The 15,818-nt window shown below is 41.6% G+C and overlaps 1 protein-coding gene across 9 annotated transcripts in view; it reads left to right on the top strand.

Annotated features, from left to right (window-relative positions):
* myo1b (myosin IB) overlaps positions 1 to 15,818 on the top strand; it is a 220,772-nt gene that overhangs the window by 159,588 nt on the left and 45,366 nt on the right. For all 9 annotated transcript variants that reach the window (XM_039755322.1, XM_039755325.1, XM_039755323.1 and 6 more), the window contains 3 exons: positions 4,158 to 4,262; positions 13,099 to 13,161; positions 13,867 to 14,067. In XM_039755322.1, the coding sequence (XP_039611256.1) occupies positions 4,158 to 4,262; positions 13,099 to 13,161; positions 13,867 to 14,067 (369 nt within the window). The remainder of the gene's footprint in view (positions 1 to 4,157; positions 4,263 to 13,098; positions 13,162 to 13,866; positions 14,068 to 15,818) is intronic.

Genomic DNA, 15,818 nt, shown 5'->3' with positions numbered 1-15,818 from the left:
ATGAACTCATATTAAAGTCTCCGTCTCGATCCACTGCACTAATTCCCTTCATCATTTTAAACACTTCAGTCAGGTCTCCTCTTCTTTTGCTTAAACTGTAAAGGCTCAACTCTTAATCTTTCCTCATAATTCAACCCCTGTAGCCCTGAGTCAGCCTAGTTGCTCTTCTCTGGACCTTTTCTGGTGGTGTTATGTCTTTTTGTAGACCAAACTGCACTCAGTACTCCAGATGAGGCCTCACCAGTGTGTTATAAAGCCTGTGCAGAACCTCCTGTGACTTTTACTGCACACATCAAGGCGTTATATAACCTGACACTCTGTTAGCCTTCTTAATGGCTTCTGAACACTGTCGGGAAGTCAATAGCTTAGAGTCCACTATGACTCCTACATCCAGAGAGATTTAAGAGAGATAAGATTTAATAAAAATGTTGTTTTTCAAGCCAACTTTTTTTTGAGAAATAAATATAATTCTAAGGAGGTTAAAGTCACTTCTAAGATGCGGGTAACCAATGTAACAATGGTAACACTAGTGTGATGTGCTTAGATTTCCATTTTGTAGCTGAGATTTTTGTTGCTGCATTCTGAACTCGCAGCCACCAGTCGATTGTTGTCTTTAGGTCGACCTGTTCCAGTAATCTGGAAATCTATAGTATCCAAAAACAAAAGCCTGAATTCATTTCTCAGCGTCTTGTGATGTGATAAGAGGTCCAGCTTTTTACAATATTAACTGAAAAAAAAATGCAGATTTCATAATCTGGTTAATGTGCAATTTAAAGTTTGGGCCAGCATCCATAATTACACAGAAATTCTTTACTTCCACCTTGACACTTAATGATGAGGTATCGAGTTTATTTCTAAAACCCCCATATTATTTTCATTTTTTACCAACGACTAAGATTTCCTTTTTTTTTTTGTCTTATTTAGCTTGAGGAAATTTATTCATTATCCATCCATAGATTCCGAATGTTTTCAATGATTTTTTTTTTCAGAAACGAGAGCTACACAGCAAAGCCGGCTTGTGCTTGTGGAGTTGATGCTCCAAGGGTTTGGTCTTGAGGCTTCATCGTCTTAACACCCTAAAAAATGGAAATGAAATGACTAACCCGATGACCTGAAAGAGAGAACCAAAAAGAATCCAGTGAATTTTACAAGAAATATTGTGTGTTTTCATTGCTGTTTTTGTAGATTTATATGAAAAGTATACTTTTGTTAAGATATTTAATGTTCTTGGGGTTTTGGTGTGCAGTTTCTTTTTTTTTTTTTTTTTTTTTGTCCCCCCAGCCTGACACTGCTGTTCCTTGCCCTGTGTGCTGTTTACTTTGTGTGGAGCTCCGCCTGCACTTTGCCTGTTGCTGTTGGTTTAACTACTTTTGGTTTTTTTCAGATGAAACATTTTGATGCATCAACACTTTTTTTTTCTTCTTAGTATTGGGGAATATTCACCAGAATTCAATGTGGATTCCTGCCTTAATGTTACTCTGTCCTGTTTGTTCTTTAATCAGATGATTGTAAGGCTTGATATCATCATTCATAAGCAGTTTATGTCTGGAGTGCGTAAATGGGAGCTTATAAAACCAGAGGAGCTAAATCCACTTTTGGGTCGTTGTTGTCCTTTCTACAGCACGTGGCTTTTTTAAAAGCTAAACAGGAGATTAAACGTCACTCACTCTGATTATATCGATGTTGTTGCAGCAGGTTGTCAACCACGTCTTTGTGCATCACTGCCATCTAGTCCGTGGAGTTCACCTCTGACGCTTTAGTCAAAATTTGTGACACGTTCTGTGAGATTTGTGCCGAGGACCTCCAGCCTTGACAACAAGAGTGTCACAAACTTGGGAGAACCTGAGCATCAAATCTTAAAGCCCCAAACAAACAGCAGAATCTGTCAACCTTCAGCTTGTAGACATTAAGGGCAAACAAAATCATTTATTTCCGTATCACATTTTTATCCACAGAGTGTAGCTCAATGTGCTTTATCAAGATGTCAAAGGAATAGTAATAAGAAAAAGAAACACAAATTAAAAAGTAAAGCAGTAGCTCACATAACATAGAGACAGTCAATCCTCAGCTTTCACGCCTTTGACTTTCGCAGGATTTCATTTGTAACTTCATTTTTATTTTCACGTTAGTCCACCTTAATAAAAGGAGATGGGTCTTTGTGTCTGTCTGGTTGCTAAGAGACACAGCCAAACACGCAGTCCCTTATCCTTTTATTAAGGTGGACTAGCTGTGCTACTTGTCTGAGACGGGTTGAAATCTCAGTAATTTAACATAAGACATTAGTGTTAACATTTGCAGTGCACCATCTATTGGAAAGTATTTTGTAATACATGTAGTAATAAAATGCGTTACATTTGTCACTCTAACAGTTGGCACATCATAAACATTAGTAGTATTAAAATGTATTGCATTTGTCATTCCAACAAATTAGATTAGATTTATTTATAAAAGCACATTTACAACAACAGAGGTTGCGCCATAGTGCTGTTCAAAGAAGCATTAAAGTAAACACAATAAAAACAATCATGAAATGGTGCATCGCAATCATTAACACAGTGTTCACAAATCCCACACCAAATGGCATATAACAGAGACATATTTACAGTTATATTTACATATATGGCTGACACCTTTACCCAAGGCAACTTATAACTTTTGATACAATTGGTTACAATTCTTTTGTTTTTCTAACTGGAGCACAGGCTGGTCAAATGACCTGGTCATGGTCACAAAGTGTCTTTTTAGTGGGATTTGAACCCACAGCCTGCATATTTCATTTGTCATTCCAACAGATTGCACATCACAAACATTAACTCTGCTTTCATGAATTCCATACTAAATGGCATGTAACAGAGACATACACTATGCATTGGTCATTCCAACAGATGGCACATCACAAACATTTTTAGTAATTAAATGTGTTACAGTTGTCATTCCACTAGATGACGCACCACAAGCGTTAACACTGCTTTTAAGAATCCCATGCAAAATGGCGCATGAAAGACATATGCATTGCATTTATCATTCCGACCGATGGTGCGTCACAAACGTTAACTCGGCTTTTACAGATCCCATACTGAATAGCATATAACAGACATATGCACTGCAAACATTAATACAGAGGTCTACGTTGACTACTTTGATTTCACCCTATCTTAAACAGATGGCACAGGTGGTGAGAAAATGAAGGTGTTCAATAAACTTTGTGTTGGGATGTTGGCACCCTCTGTCGGCTACAACCAGCCAGCTAGAGACATTGAGGCTGCCAATCCCATCATCAATGGCAGCCTGAAGATCAAATGGCACCTCGCCTCTGCTCTGATCCCATATGCCGAGACACTTACTGAGTTCAAACAACACACACAGCCAACGTCGCTGCCGGATTATCCCATCCAGCTGCCATGAGGTACAGAGTGTCAGAGGTGATGTTGAGATCTCGCCAATCTCTGTGTCTTTTGACAGCAGCGACTAAAGTTTCTTTTTTATTTATTTTTGTATGGAGATGTTGGCACAAAAGCTCACAGAATTCTAGGAAATGGCTACTGAGAAAAATATTCTGCATGTTACTGATTGTATTCTGTTGACTGCATTATATAGGCTATTTCATGGTTACTGTGTTATGAAAAGTGTGTATTAAAAGGAATTCTTTGCAGAAAAGTGGATTTTGAGCAGTCTAGCAAAGGACTACAGTTGTTGGTGGTCCCCCGGAACCTAACCCCCAATTTCCCAAAGGTTCAATGTATTCACTTTCACGTCTTTGACTTTGGTGTTTGCTTCCTAGGAGAGTTGAGGATTGACTGCACATAATTAGAAGACAAGCAGAGTCCTTGTATACTGTACTGTGTAATCTCATGTTCTAAATCTGTAAAGAGAAGTCTGTGCACAGGTCAGATGGCCAGGGCAAAAAAAACTTCATTGATTTAGCCTTACTACATATATTATTAATACTTAATAAAACACAAATCATGGAAAGCGTGTCACTTTCACAGAGTCTCCTCAAGAAGCCATCTCTTCAAAGAAGGTGGTAAACGTGGGATCACCGCCGTGAAAGACGGGAACTCCTGTAACAGGGCCCGGCTACTGTTGACTAATATTAGTGTCGAGCTGTTGACGGCTGGTGTGCTTCTTGTACTAAAATTCTTTCTGGTTTTTGGCAGGATAACAGCTTTGAGCAGTTCATCATTAACTACTGTAACGAGAAGCTTCAGCAGATCTTCATAGAGCTGACTCTGCGTGAAGAACAAGAGGAGTACATCAGAGAGGTAACCTACTACAGTCATCCTGTTTCAGTGTTTATCTCCTCGTACTTCATTTCTTCCCCCCCCATTTTCTTGAGTTAACCATTTCATTTCTTATTCTGTGTGCTAAAACACCACCTTTCATTCTTACTGTTTGTTACATAGCCTCAGACTGCCCTCTTTCTTTATGTCTTCACCTGTGTTCCTAATCTTGTTTTTTGGCCATGTGAGACATGGGTGTTTTAACTAGCAGCTGATAATGCACAGAAGGAATCGCCCCCTCACTAACCCTTCAGTAACGACATGGGTTACTTTTGGTGGGTCCACCTTGCACTTGTAACTGTCTCTAGCCTCATGTCTGTTTAGAAGTTCAAAAAGTACCTTAAGAAACAAACATTTGGCAAACAAGAGGAGACCGCTCAGTCCATTGCAAAGAACAGCTGGTGTCCCGACGGGGGTAGTATGTGATTTATTACCTGGCCCGGACACAGCTGTACCGAATGACCAAGAAGAAAGATTTACCAGAAGGTTGGCAGGAGCTGACAACCTTGGAGTAAATATGCTGGTATTTCGGTAGGGAATGGACCAAAGTTCCTTACCTGGCTGGGAGGCCAATGTAATTGAGGAACAGGGGGAGATGATTAATTTAGGTCAGTGGATCGCCCCGATATGCTAGATGGCAGCATAACCAAACTGGAACTCTCCCACAGACCTCTGCAGGGCATGCTAGGAGCTGTAGTCCCATGGGGCAGCCCTGTTGAGTTCAATGGGGTCCACCAGGAGATGCTACTGGGATTAGTAATCCCTACCCTATTGGGCTTCCTATGGCATCTGTTCTGGCACCAGAAGTATTCCCCAGTCTAAGATAAAAGGAGCCACTTGACCTCATCCAGATGAGTTGGATTTGCAAGGTAGAGGACAAAGCTTGTTTGAGAGGAGTGGAGAAGTCAGAAAGGAAGAGAGAGAAAAGATTTGGGACTTGTGTTGGTGTTTATTAAAAGAAACCTTTTTATAAGGTAATTGATTATAATAAACTTTACATTGGCACCTAGGACATGTATCTGTGCGAATGTGTCTGGGGTTTGAGGTGCTGCATTGCCCCCTGCTGGTCACACAAAAAGCCTGTTTGTTTAGCTAATAGCTAAGGTGTCCCCATATCTCATCCAGATTCTTCTTAAAAGTGGTCACATTTCTAGATTCGACTCCATGGCTCCAGAGTACCTTAACCAACTCTTGGTACTGTAAAGAAGTGCTTCCCGTCTTCAGTCCTAAATGTACTTCCCCTTAATCTCCATTAGGTGTCCCCGAGTATGTGATTCACCCTTTAAGCCTCAATGGAATTTAACAGGCCCTGTTCTTTTTTGAGAGCCTTGCATCCCTAAGAAGACACATCTACTCTCACTTCTCTTAAACTCTTCCACACTTCTGCTGTACCTCTACATGGATTATCTATGTCATAACTAAATGCAACATGTAAACCACATTAACTTTGGTATGATTTTTATGTTTCATAATTGAAACCAAATTAATTTTGCCAAAACTAAATTCCGTAACAAATCTGCATCAAAGGGAGGGTCAAGGGGCATCAACAGCAGGGCCAAGAAGACGTTCCAATCAGGATTATTGCTGCACTCCATTTGAACTGGGAAGTTGGAATTTCTGAGTTCCAAGTAGGAAGTTTCAACTGAGACGCCCCCCACAAGTCAGATCTGCTAGTCAGGAGAGCCTCGCCAACCCTGTGCTCAAAATCAAAGATGTCCGCACTGCACGTCAACAGAAGTGAAAGCTCTGTAATATTATACTATTTGTTTAAGCTTTCATCTCATTAAATCAGTTGGAAACGCAGTACTGTTCAACGTCTGTCAGTGGACATGTTGCTAACGGTGTTGGGATGTGCAAAAATCTGCGTAATACGTTAACAACATGTTTGGTAGTCCTCTGCATCCCGAAAGAGCAAGCACGGCAGGTTTCCCTGGAGGCGTCTATATTGCTTTTCCAAAAGTTTTACTGAAACACGATCAAGTCGGGTGTGACGTCATTCCGACTTCCAAAGTAAATGGAACACAGGACATGTTCTGGCTACTGATGTGTTATTAAATATATGGGTGTGACTTATTCAGACAGTGAGACATACAATGTGGTGCGTCTGTCTTAAGTGAAGGAGCTTCATGTTGATTTGCAAATCATTACCCATTTTTATGTGATGGCTCTCAGACATATGGACTTTTGTTGCAGCAGCGCAGTTACAAATTTCTTTCTCCACTTCAACGACTTTTAATTTAAAACCAGTTTCATATTTTTTTCTGATCGAACGCGACATTGTAGATAAGGGATGCTGTTACAATAACGGTGTATGAGGGTGTGAGATACGAAAAACACAAATCGGTGCAAACATCGCTCTGGAATAGCTCAGGTATTACCGTGTGGTCATGTAGGCACAATACATAGAAAACAAAAAGGCCGTGTGCCCCGTGCTTACTCTCTCAGGTGGGCATTAGCATATCAGAATCTCTTGGACCAATAGCGCAAGTTTTCCGCATTCGACTTATACGACCGACATTCTAAAATACCAGAAATTATACTGTAAAATCAAGTCCCCACTTATCCGCAGCAGAACTTAAACACAAGTATATATGGTACTTATTTTACATTGCATGTCTCATGACGCAGATGGAGAATGCACAGTTGTGACTGAAATGACCCCAAGCAACCCGAAAATGCTGAATGACAATTTGATTTGCATTCTGGTCGTAGAAACAAATGCAGTTGGCAGCCTGGCCTGATGTACTGAAATACAATGGATAACAAAAAAGAAATGGCAAAATGTAGGCATGAAAATGTGATGTATTACCGCGTATTCTCTGTGGTGGCTGCTCACCCTGTGGTGGACTGGCGCCCTGACCAGGTAGCGTTCCTACCTTGTGTCTGACGATTGATGGGAGAGGCTTCAGATGCCAAGGAGAAGTGGGTTAAGAAAATTTAATGGATGGGATTTCATTTTAGCAAGGATTGTCTTCCATACAGGCGCTATATAAATAAAATGCATTATTATTATTATTATTATTATTATTATTCTCCAAACCTTTGTCATGCTGCCCACCCAATTGTTCTCTTATTTCCGTGAAGACTACGCTGGTGTCAATACTAATAACAGAGCAGGGGACGTTCTATTGATTTTTTTTTTTTTTTGGTCAGAAGTGATTATAATAATGGGGTGGGGGAGTCTAACAGGTAATTTGCTAACTTGAAAATATCAAACTGACACCAATTTGTCCCCCCTTCTATATACTATTTGTACCAAGTACAGATCTTGTAGGTCACCTTGCATAAAGGCAACTGTCTAAATAACCAACCACACAACACCACTGCAGGGTCGATGGGTGCCCTCTCCAGGGTGTGTTCCAACCTTGTGCCTTTTACTAGCTGGGATAGGCTCCAGCACCCCAAACGCCCCAGGCTAAGACCTTAGTCTGGAATAGGAGGGTGAGAAAATGACATGCAGCCATATCTCTTGCACTTCATCCACCTGAAGCTCAGCATGTTTGGGCCCGGCCAGTATTTGGATGGGAAACCAACCAGGAAAAGCTTGGATTTGTGTTGTAGTGGCCAGTAGGGAGCGCTTTACCATGTGATCTGTCTGTGTGTGGACCCCAATGCAGTGACAGGGACACTGGGCTGTAAAAGTGATGCCTTTTGGATGAGATGTAAAATGGAGGTCCTGACTCTCTGTGGTCATTAAAAATCCCTGGGCATTCTTCGTAAAGAGGAGGGTGTATCCCGATGTCCTGACTAAATCACCCCCCACGGCCTGGACATTCTGACCCCCTAATCATCCCCTGTCTCCAATTGTCTGTCTTTCTCTCTAACCCCTTCACCTCCTAATATGAGGTGAGCATACTGGTGCAAAAAAGGCTATTTTTGCTTCATCCAGGTTGGTGCGGCACATTGGTGGTGGTTGAACAGGCTCCCCACTCACTATGTAAAGAGCTTTGAGTAGTGAGAGAAACACTATAGAAATGTAAAGAATTATTATTAGTAATATGTCATCCTAAAAGTAATATGTGAGATTTGTATTATCCTTAATTTTTGTCCACTTTGGATCCCACAGCAAAGCACAGCCCCTCGAATGAGCCGGATCCATGTGCCAACCATGTGCCATCAAAGCAAACACGGGTGACTTTGAATCTCTGAACTGGTGGTGCCGTGTGAGCCGCGCGCTGTCCTAATGAGGTCAAATTAAGACAGGTGTGCAGCTTCTGACAAGGAGCAGATAAACGTTCAGCTTTTGATTGCCATAACCGTCAAAGTAAATAAAGCAAGCGAGCGCACTGACAAACATTTTATGTAACTCATCCCAGGACGGGCGCCTCACACGAAAGGTTAATGACACCAGCGCTGCTTCAGGTAAAAAGCTTTCTGCCTAATGAGCACCAGCATGCCCACTACTCGGTGCGTTCAACCCACACACACTCCTGTTGCTAAGCAACGCTTTCTTGAACTCGACGCTATCGGGCAACGGCTTTAGAGTCTCAGGTAAACAGCAGAAGGGTGCCATGTGATTGGACACGGGTGCTTTTCGAGCGTAAACAAAAGCAAGTGCACCTCCATCGTTACTGCAGAGGCGACTTGTCATTCCTGCTGTGAGGAGGCGAGCCTTGGCTGCTTTTCAATCCGGGCCTGCCTGCTTGTGTGGCACAGGTTTGGTAGTTCTGTACTAAAGCATGCTACTGTAGGTGACATGAAGGGACAAAGATTCTTAAAAAAATACAATTAATCAACCCTGTGACCGTGAACTGCTTGGTTTAACGATGATTAAATGAATGGGTGAGCAATCGGAAAGGAAATGTAGTAAGAATAACCAAGTGTTTCTGGTGTAGCACAAAATCACACAAGGAGTGCAGAAATGGGCATTCACAGGCCATGTCTTTTGACTGCCAATCTCCCCTGCCTTGAAGAAGAACACAAGAAAAACTCCCAAAAAAATCTTATAGGAAAAAATGGAAGAAGTCTTGGGAAGGGCAATTCAGAGGCAGAGAGAGGTAAGGATGGGCATGCAGAGGGTGTCATTTTTTGGGGTAAATACAAGACACAGAACACAAGTCATCCTCTTCGCAGAGCTGGGTGGGATGGCCAGTCTATCATGGCCACCTCACCAATATAAAACAATAGGACAGACGACTTTGTTCTTATATGGAGCTCCTCACTCAAGTGCAGGTGCAGAACGTCACCACAACTCTCAACAAACAAGATCAACGTTAAGGAAATCTACCGTACGTTGTTACAGACACAACAACAACAAGTGCTTTTACATAATGAAGAAAAGAGAAAAAAAAGACAAAGTAAGAATTAAAATAAGACAAAACTAATTAACATAGAATAAAAGTAAGGTCCAATGGCCAATGAAACAGTCCTGTGTGCATTTAGGGTTCTCATGGAAGGACTTGATGATGGTCATGTAGACTTCTGGCTTTTAATCCATCAATGTAGGAACATCATGGTGCTTTGATTAGGTGGTGGTGGCGGTGCAGGTCACCACCACAAAAAAAACGGGAAAAGAAACAGAAGAGAGAGTAGGTGTTAGTATAGATTTTAGAGCCACTATGACACTCATTTGAAGATCTAAGGTTACAATTTGGAATATAAGATGTCAGACACTCCGATATATAAAATGGAGCAGATTATTGAAGGCTTTGTAAACCATAAACAGTATTTTAAAGTCAATTCTGAATGACACAGGTAACCAGTGTAGTGACATCAAAACTGGAGAGATGTGCTCGGATTTTCTTTTCCTTGTTAGGATTCTAGCAGCTCCAATATGCACTTGTCGTAATCGATTGATGTCTTTTTTGGGTGGTCCTGAGAGGAGTGCGTTACAGTAATCTAGTCGACTGAAAACAAAAGCATGAACTCATTTTTCAGCATCTTTCAATGATATAAGAGGTCTAACTTTTGCTGTTAAGTGAAAAAATGCTGTCCTAGTGGTCTGATTTAATATGCGATTTTAAAATTCAGATTACAGTCAACAGTTACCCCTAAATTCTTTACCTCCGTCTTGACTTTTAGTCCTAATGCATCAAGTTTATTTCTAATAACCTCATTATATCCATTACTGCCAAGATGTACAAGTTCTGCTCTTTGCTTTTCATGTGTCCTCCTGACCCCTGCTCAGAGTCTTTTTTTTGTTTGTTTTTTAAAAAAAAAACACGTCTGGTGGGCTTGTCTGCTTTCATCCACTTTCTAAATTCATATTTTCCAAGATTTTAACAAACTTTTGTGGGTACTTTTGTTCCATATATGGTGAAGCAGGGTCATAATGAAAGGGAGGGGCAACCCAAAAATCTTCCTTGACACAGACATTACAATTGCTATCAGGAAAAAGGGTGTACTGGGGTTGATGGGATATTGGTGTTGACCTTGATATATAAAGGACCCCCGTCATGTATGTTGACACACTTCTGCTGAATGATTTGTTGTCTGAAAGTCCTCGGTGTTGGTGTGTCACAGAGAGGATATGTAACATTGTACATGGTGACACTCGGCTTTAACTTCATTCTCTCCTGCTACTTCAAGGGGTTCCAGAATGTGCTCCATAACCGAGCCTGCCCTTTTTAATTAGCTTGTGAATTTGGTGGGCTCTCTTGAAGAGATGTCACTAGCCCATCACACCACACTGGCCATCACAGAGTTGTGGAAGATGTGCAGGATCTCACTTCCCAAATTATAGGAACAGCATCTCCTAAAGAAGAAGAGTCTGCTCTGGTCCTTCTCCAGTTCCTCTTAGTTATGAGTCCAGTATGCTGGGCCTTTGTTTCCTTCTGTCTGCATATCCTCGAGGCAGCAGTGCTGCAATGTAAAATAAAAATTAATAACAAAATTATTATGGAGTTTAAAATGAACAAATGGTTACTGGTGTGTAATGTAATGTCAGGAGGTAACACTGCTGTTAAATTGACGTAATGAATGGTTATAGAAGCAACTATGAATTAATGACCATGCAGTCACGATTTACATAATCCATAATATTAATGTAACACTTCTTAGTTTGCTCGAAGGGTGAACTTCATCTCCTAAAGGTGCATTTGTTTCATGAAGCCTCGCCTGCCGATCGATGGATGGATGGCCTCAATTTAAATTTTGCCTTTTTCTTCTCATTGTTTCACTCTGTCTGATGCTCAAGAAATGTCTGAGTCTGCACCCAGCAGTCTTGACCTTGGGCTGGAATATTTCAGCTCTTGGCTGAATTCCAGAGAAGTGCATGGGAAATTGACATTAACCGCCATTAAGCGGGGGGGTGGGGAGTGTTTGGAGAGTAGAAGGAGAGCTGCTTGCAGAGGAAGTCCACCTCCACATTTTTTAATGGGCATTGTGTCTTTGGCTGATATGTGAGGAGAGCTGAAGGCCTTCACCGCTAACAAATCATCCATCCATCCAAGCATTTTAACAGTAAATCCGCAAAATCCACTCCAGGCTGATGTGGGGGCAGCACTGGACACAAGTTGAAATTAAATTCTGAACGGGATGCCACACTCACTCATGTTGAGACAATTTACATGATAAATTATGCATAAGCACAATGCAGAGTACAATTCAAAAATGTATGGCGGTGTGTGTGTTTCTCCTCTCCCACCCTGGTACCTTTTATCATTTTCTGCATCATTTTTCCTTTTGTGAAGATTGTGACCTGTAGGGGACGTGACAGAACCTCAAAACCTCAGACACAACCTCGCAGGTTCACAGATAAATTTTCCTTGGGATCAATAAAATCTATCTAGCCTTTCATATCTATCTAGTCTTTCATATCTATCTATTGTATAGTGTCTTTTCACGTGTCTGTCTGTCTATCATATAATCCCTTTCACTTTCTATCTATTATCTGTTCAATCATCTGTTCTGTCTCTCTGTTATCTTTCACTATCTGTCTTTCTTTCTGTAAATACCGGTTTTATCTATCCATCCATTTTCTAACCCGCTGAATCCGAATACAGGGTCACGGGGGTCTGCTGGAACCAATCCCAGCCAACACAGGGCACAAGGCAGGAACCAATCCTGGGCAGGGTGCCAACCCACCGCAGGACACACACAAACACACCCACACACCAAGCACACACTAGGGCCAATTTAGAATCGCCAATCCACCTAACCTGCATGTCTTTGGATTGTGGGAGGAAACCCACGCAGACACGGGGAGAACATGCAAACTCCACGCAGGGAGGACCCGGAAAGTGAACCCGGGTCTCCTAACTGCGAGGCAGCAGCGCTACCACTGCGCCACCGTGCCGCCCATACCGGTTTCAAATGAAAGTTTTATTTTAAGGTAATACCTTTACAAAGTGGGAGAGGCAGCGCAGTGGTGGTGCTACCACCTTTCAGTAAGAAGACCTGGGTTTGCACCCTGGGTCCACCCTGCATCGAGTTTGCATGTGGGTTTCCTCCCAGTATCCAAAGACATACCTAAAATTTAGGTGGATTGGCACCTGTTGTGTGGGTGGTTTGCCTGTGTGTTTGCCCCCGTGATAGACTGGCGCCCTGTCCAGGGTTTGTTCCTGCCTTGCACCCTACGCTATCTGGGATTGGCTACTTGGGCCTCTTCTTGCTGTGAGGCAGTAGTGCTAACAGTGCGCCACTTTGCCACCCTGCCGAGGAGGTTAAGTAAGTTTAAAAAAATGAAATTGAATTACATTAATCAGCATTAAGAATGATTAGAGGTTTCTGTTAATGCCGAGTTCTTGCTTTGTCTGTTCTCGCTTTTTTTTAATACGCTTGGGTATTTTTCACTAAGATTTGATGCTGAAGTGTCTTTTAATGGTGCTTTGCTTTGAATGGCATTATATTTGAAAATAAAGTTTCTTTTTTATTCTAGGGGATTGAATGGACACACATTGACTATTTCAATAATGCCATCATCTGTGACCTAATCGAAAATGTAAGTGGGGGTCTTCATGGGTAGTGCATGTCTGGTTAACTTCAAGACATGTAGAATGAAATGTAAATATTTGTGTTACCAAATGTGAATCATTAAGTAGGAATGCCATTAAATGAGTATGTAAGGCTGGAAAAAAAAATTACTATTTAAAAATTTCAAATAGAATACATGAAAGTATCCTTTGTTTTGCATTTTGTGGATTTTCGTTTTTTGTATTTCTATGGTCATTTTCTCGATGGTTTGGCTATCTATGATCATTTGCGTAGGCCAAATTCTCCATTTGTTATCAAAGTCAAAATTTGAGTGCAGTTCATAATTCCTTATTACTTTCCTATTACTCTCAACTTCTTTTATTTACTCATTATTTTTAAAAATTTTTGCTCATCATGTTTTATTTGAGGACAGCTTGGTGGTTAGCCTTGCTGCCACACATCTCCTGGATCCCCTGTCTGTTTGGGGGGTTTGCGTGGGCTTTTCTCAGTATTACCCGAGTAGTTCAGTAGGTTAACTGGTGGTTTGTCCCAGCACGACTGAGTGATGCGTGATTGTGCCCAGTAAATGCAACCATATGTAAGCACACATAGTGGGTTTAACACTTATTTTAAAATCTTCCAAACCTTCAATCCAACCAGGGAAGAAAAAAAAAACAACAAATTTCCATCATTTCTGATTGTTGAATCCCTTTTTGTCTGCTATATTCTCCAGAACACCAATGGCATCCTGGCCATGCTGGATGAGGAATGTTTGCGGCCCGGCACAGTAAGCGATGAAACCTTCCTGGAGAAGTTGAACCAGATCTGCGCGGGACACGAGCACTTCGAGAGCCGCATGAGCAAGAACTCCAAGTTCCTCAATGATCACACGCTGCCCCACAACTGCTTCCGAATACAACACTATGCTGGAAAGGTATGGCAAGCTAACACGTTACTGGCTACCCGTGGCGAAGCATGATTTAAAATTTTTGATTTGATTTACAATGTTAATCCACAGAGTAAAAATTGTCTTTTCACATCACCAAATAAATAAATTATTAATGGTGCTCAGGCTTCGAAAGGGTTTAGGTGGGTCTGGTAGCATGGCAGAGGGGCTCTGGGGTGTTAATTGGGGCTGGTCGACTGATCGTGTGCTCACATGCAGGTATACATGCAGATATATGCACAGTTCAATCGATTTACCTCATTAGTGGTTTGGGCTCTTTCTCAATTACATTATTCATTATATAAATCTGCAATACATTTGCTATATGTTAAAAATAAGTTTCAGTCTGAAGAGTATATAGCAATGCATTATAGTGATGTATTATTATTTAAAGTGTGTAGACTTGACCAAATCTGTTTATTAGGTTGGCCTACTGCCACACTTTAACATGCACACATGCAGAGAGACCTCAGCCACGCAAAGACTCGAGTGATACCAACTGTCAGTCATCCCACATAGGAATCCCCTTCACAAACACCTGTCACTCTTAGTCACCAGCAGTAACAAACATACGGGAGTCCTCACAACACACATGAGTGCTCAGTGCTCTACAGCTTATACGACAAATACCAACCAACCAACCAATGTCTGTCTCCTACTGCAGTTGTTCTTCATATTGTGGTGTGACCTCTCAGTCCTGATAACCCTGCAAAGATGAGCAAATGGCAACTCCCCTTGAACCCGGCGCCCCAATATTTTAAGTAATATTTATTACTTCAGTAATTTTAGATAAAAAGACAAAGTATAGAAATGTAAAAGTGTTACCAAATAGAAGACAATATAATAAAAAATATGATAAATGGCAAAGTTTGGATGTTGTGGCTCTGTGCAGGAATATAAGGAGACAGGAGGACGACACTGAAAGTTTGGGACACCAACCTGGTTGTCCCATTTAATCGTATGAAGTCCAACTCAAAATGCGCCTTAAGGCGAAAAGGACAATTAGTCACTGGGAAAAACACAAAATTAGCTCTCAGCTTTTCAAATGACCTCATGGTCATTTCTTGGGAGCTCCGTCTGGCAGTTTGCTCTCAGGAGAGAATGAAACATCCTTCTGGGCAGCCCAGCTTCTTTATGGCATGTGGGGCTAAGTGCCCACACTGGTTGGTTTCTGTGAGGTCCAGGGAGAGAAAAAGAAGAGGAGAACATTGGCGGCTGTGTCCTCTCTCGCCCCGGTGGTTATCACATACCTTGATCGAGCCCATGAGGAGGTCCTATGGAGGTCCGATGTGCATGCATGACAATGTATAGTGCTTACTGAAAATCAGCATTGTCAGGGGTGGTAGCTTTATTGTTAAGCGTTTGGTGTCATGCATCAGTCACATTCTCTGACATCCAAATTGGATGATCTCATGCATTGGTCTCTGACTTTCGCACCTTGTGATGTTCCACTTCCTTTGCTTCCTCCGGCACCTGAAATGAGCCCCCATTTATGTTAAAATTTCAGGTGGAGGCTTCAGGACCTGCAACATTGCACGTTTGACTGGCTGGCCGTCTGTTTGATGGAAGACTCTGCTCAAAGTCATTGACCTAGTTATGGACCACTGCCTACCGCTTTCCTTTCCCAGGTTACAAACTAAAAGCACTTCTAGGTGGTATAGTTTATAAACTAATGGAAACAGCTGAATTAAGGTTATACACTACTGCTACAGTACAGGATGAGTGAATTGCCCCTCGTT

The sequence above is a fragment of the Polypterus senegalus genome, chromosome 6 (genome assembly GCF_016835505.1).
Source record: "Polypterus senegalus isolate Bchr_013 chromosome 6, ASM1683550v1, whole genome shotgun sequence".
Classification (NCBI taxonomy): domain Eukaryota; kingdom Metazoa; phylum Chordata; class Cladistia; order Polypteriformes; family Polypteridae; genus Polypterus; species Polypterus senegalus.
This window is presented reverse-complemented; position numbering and strand designations above follow the sequence as displayed.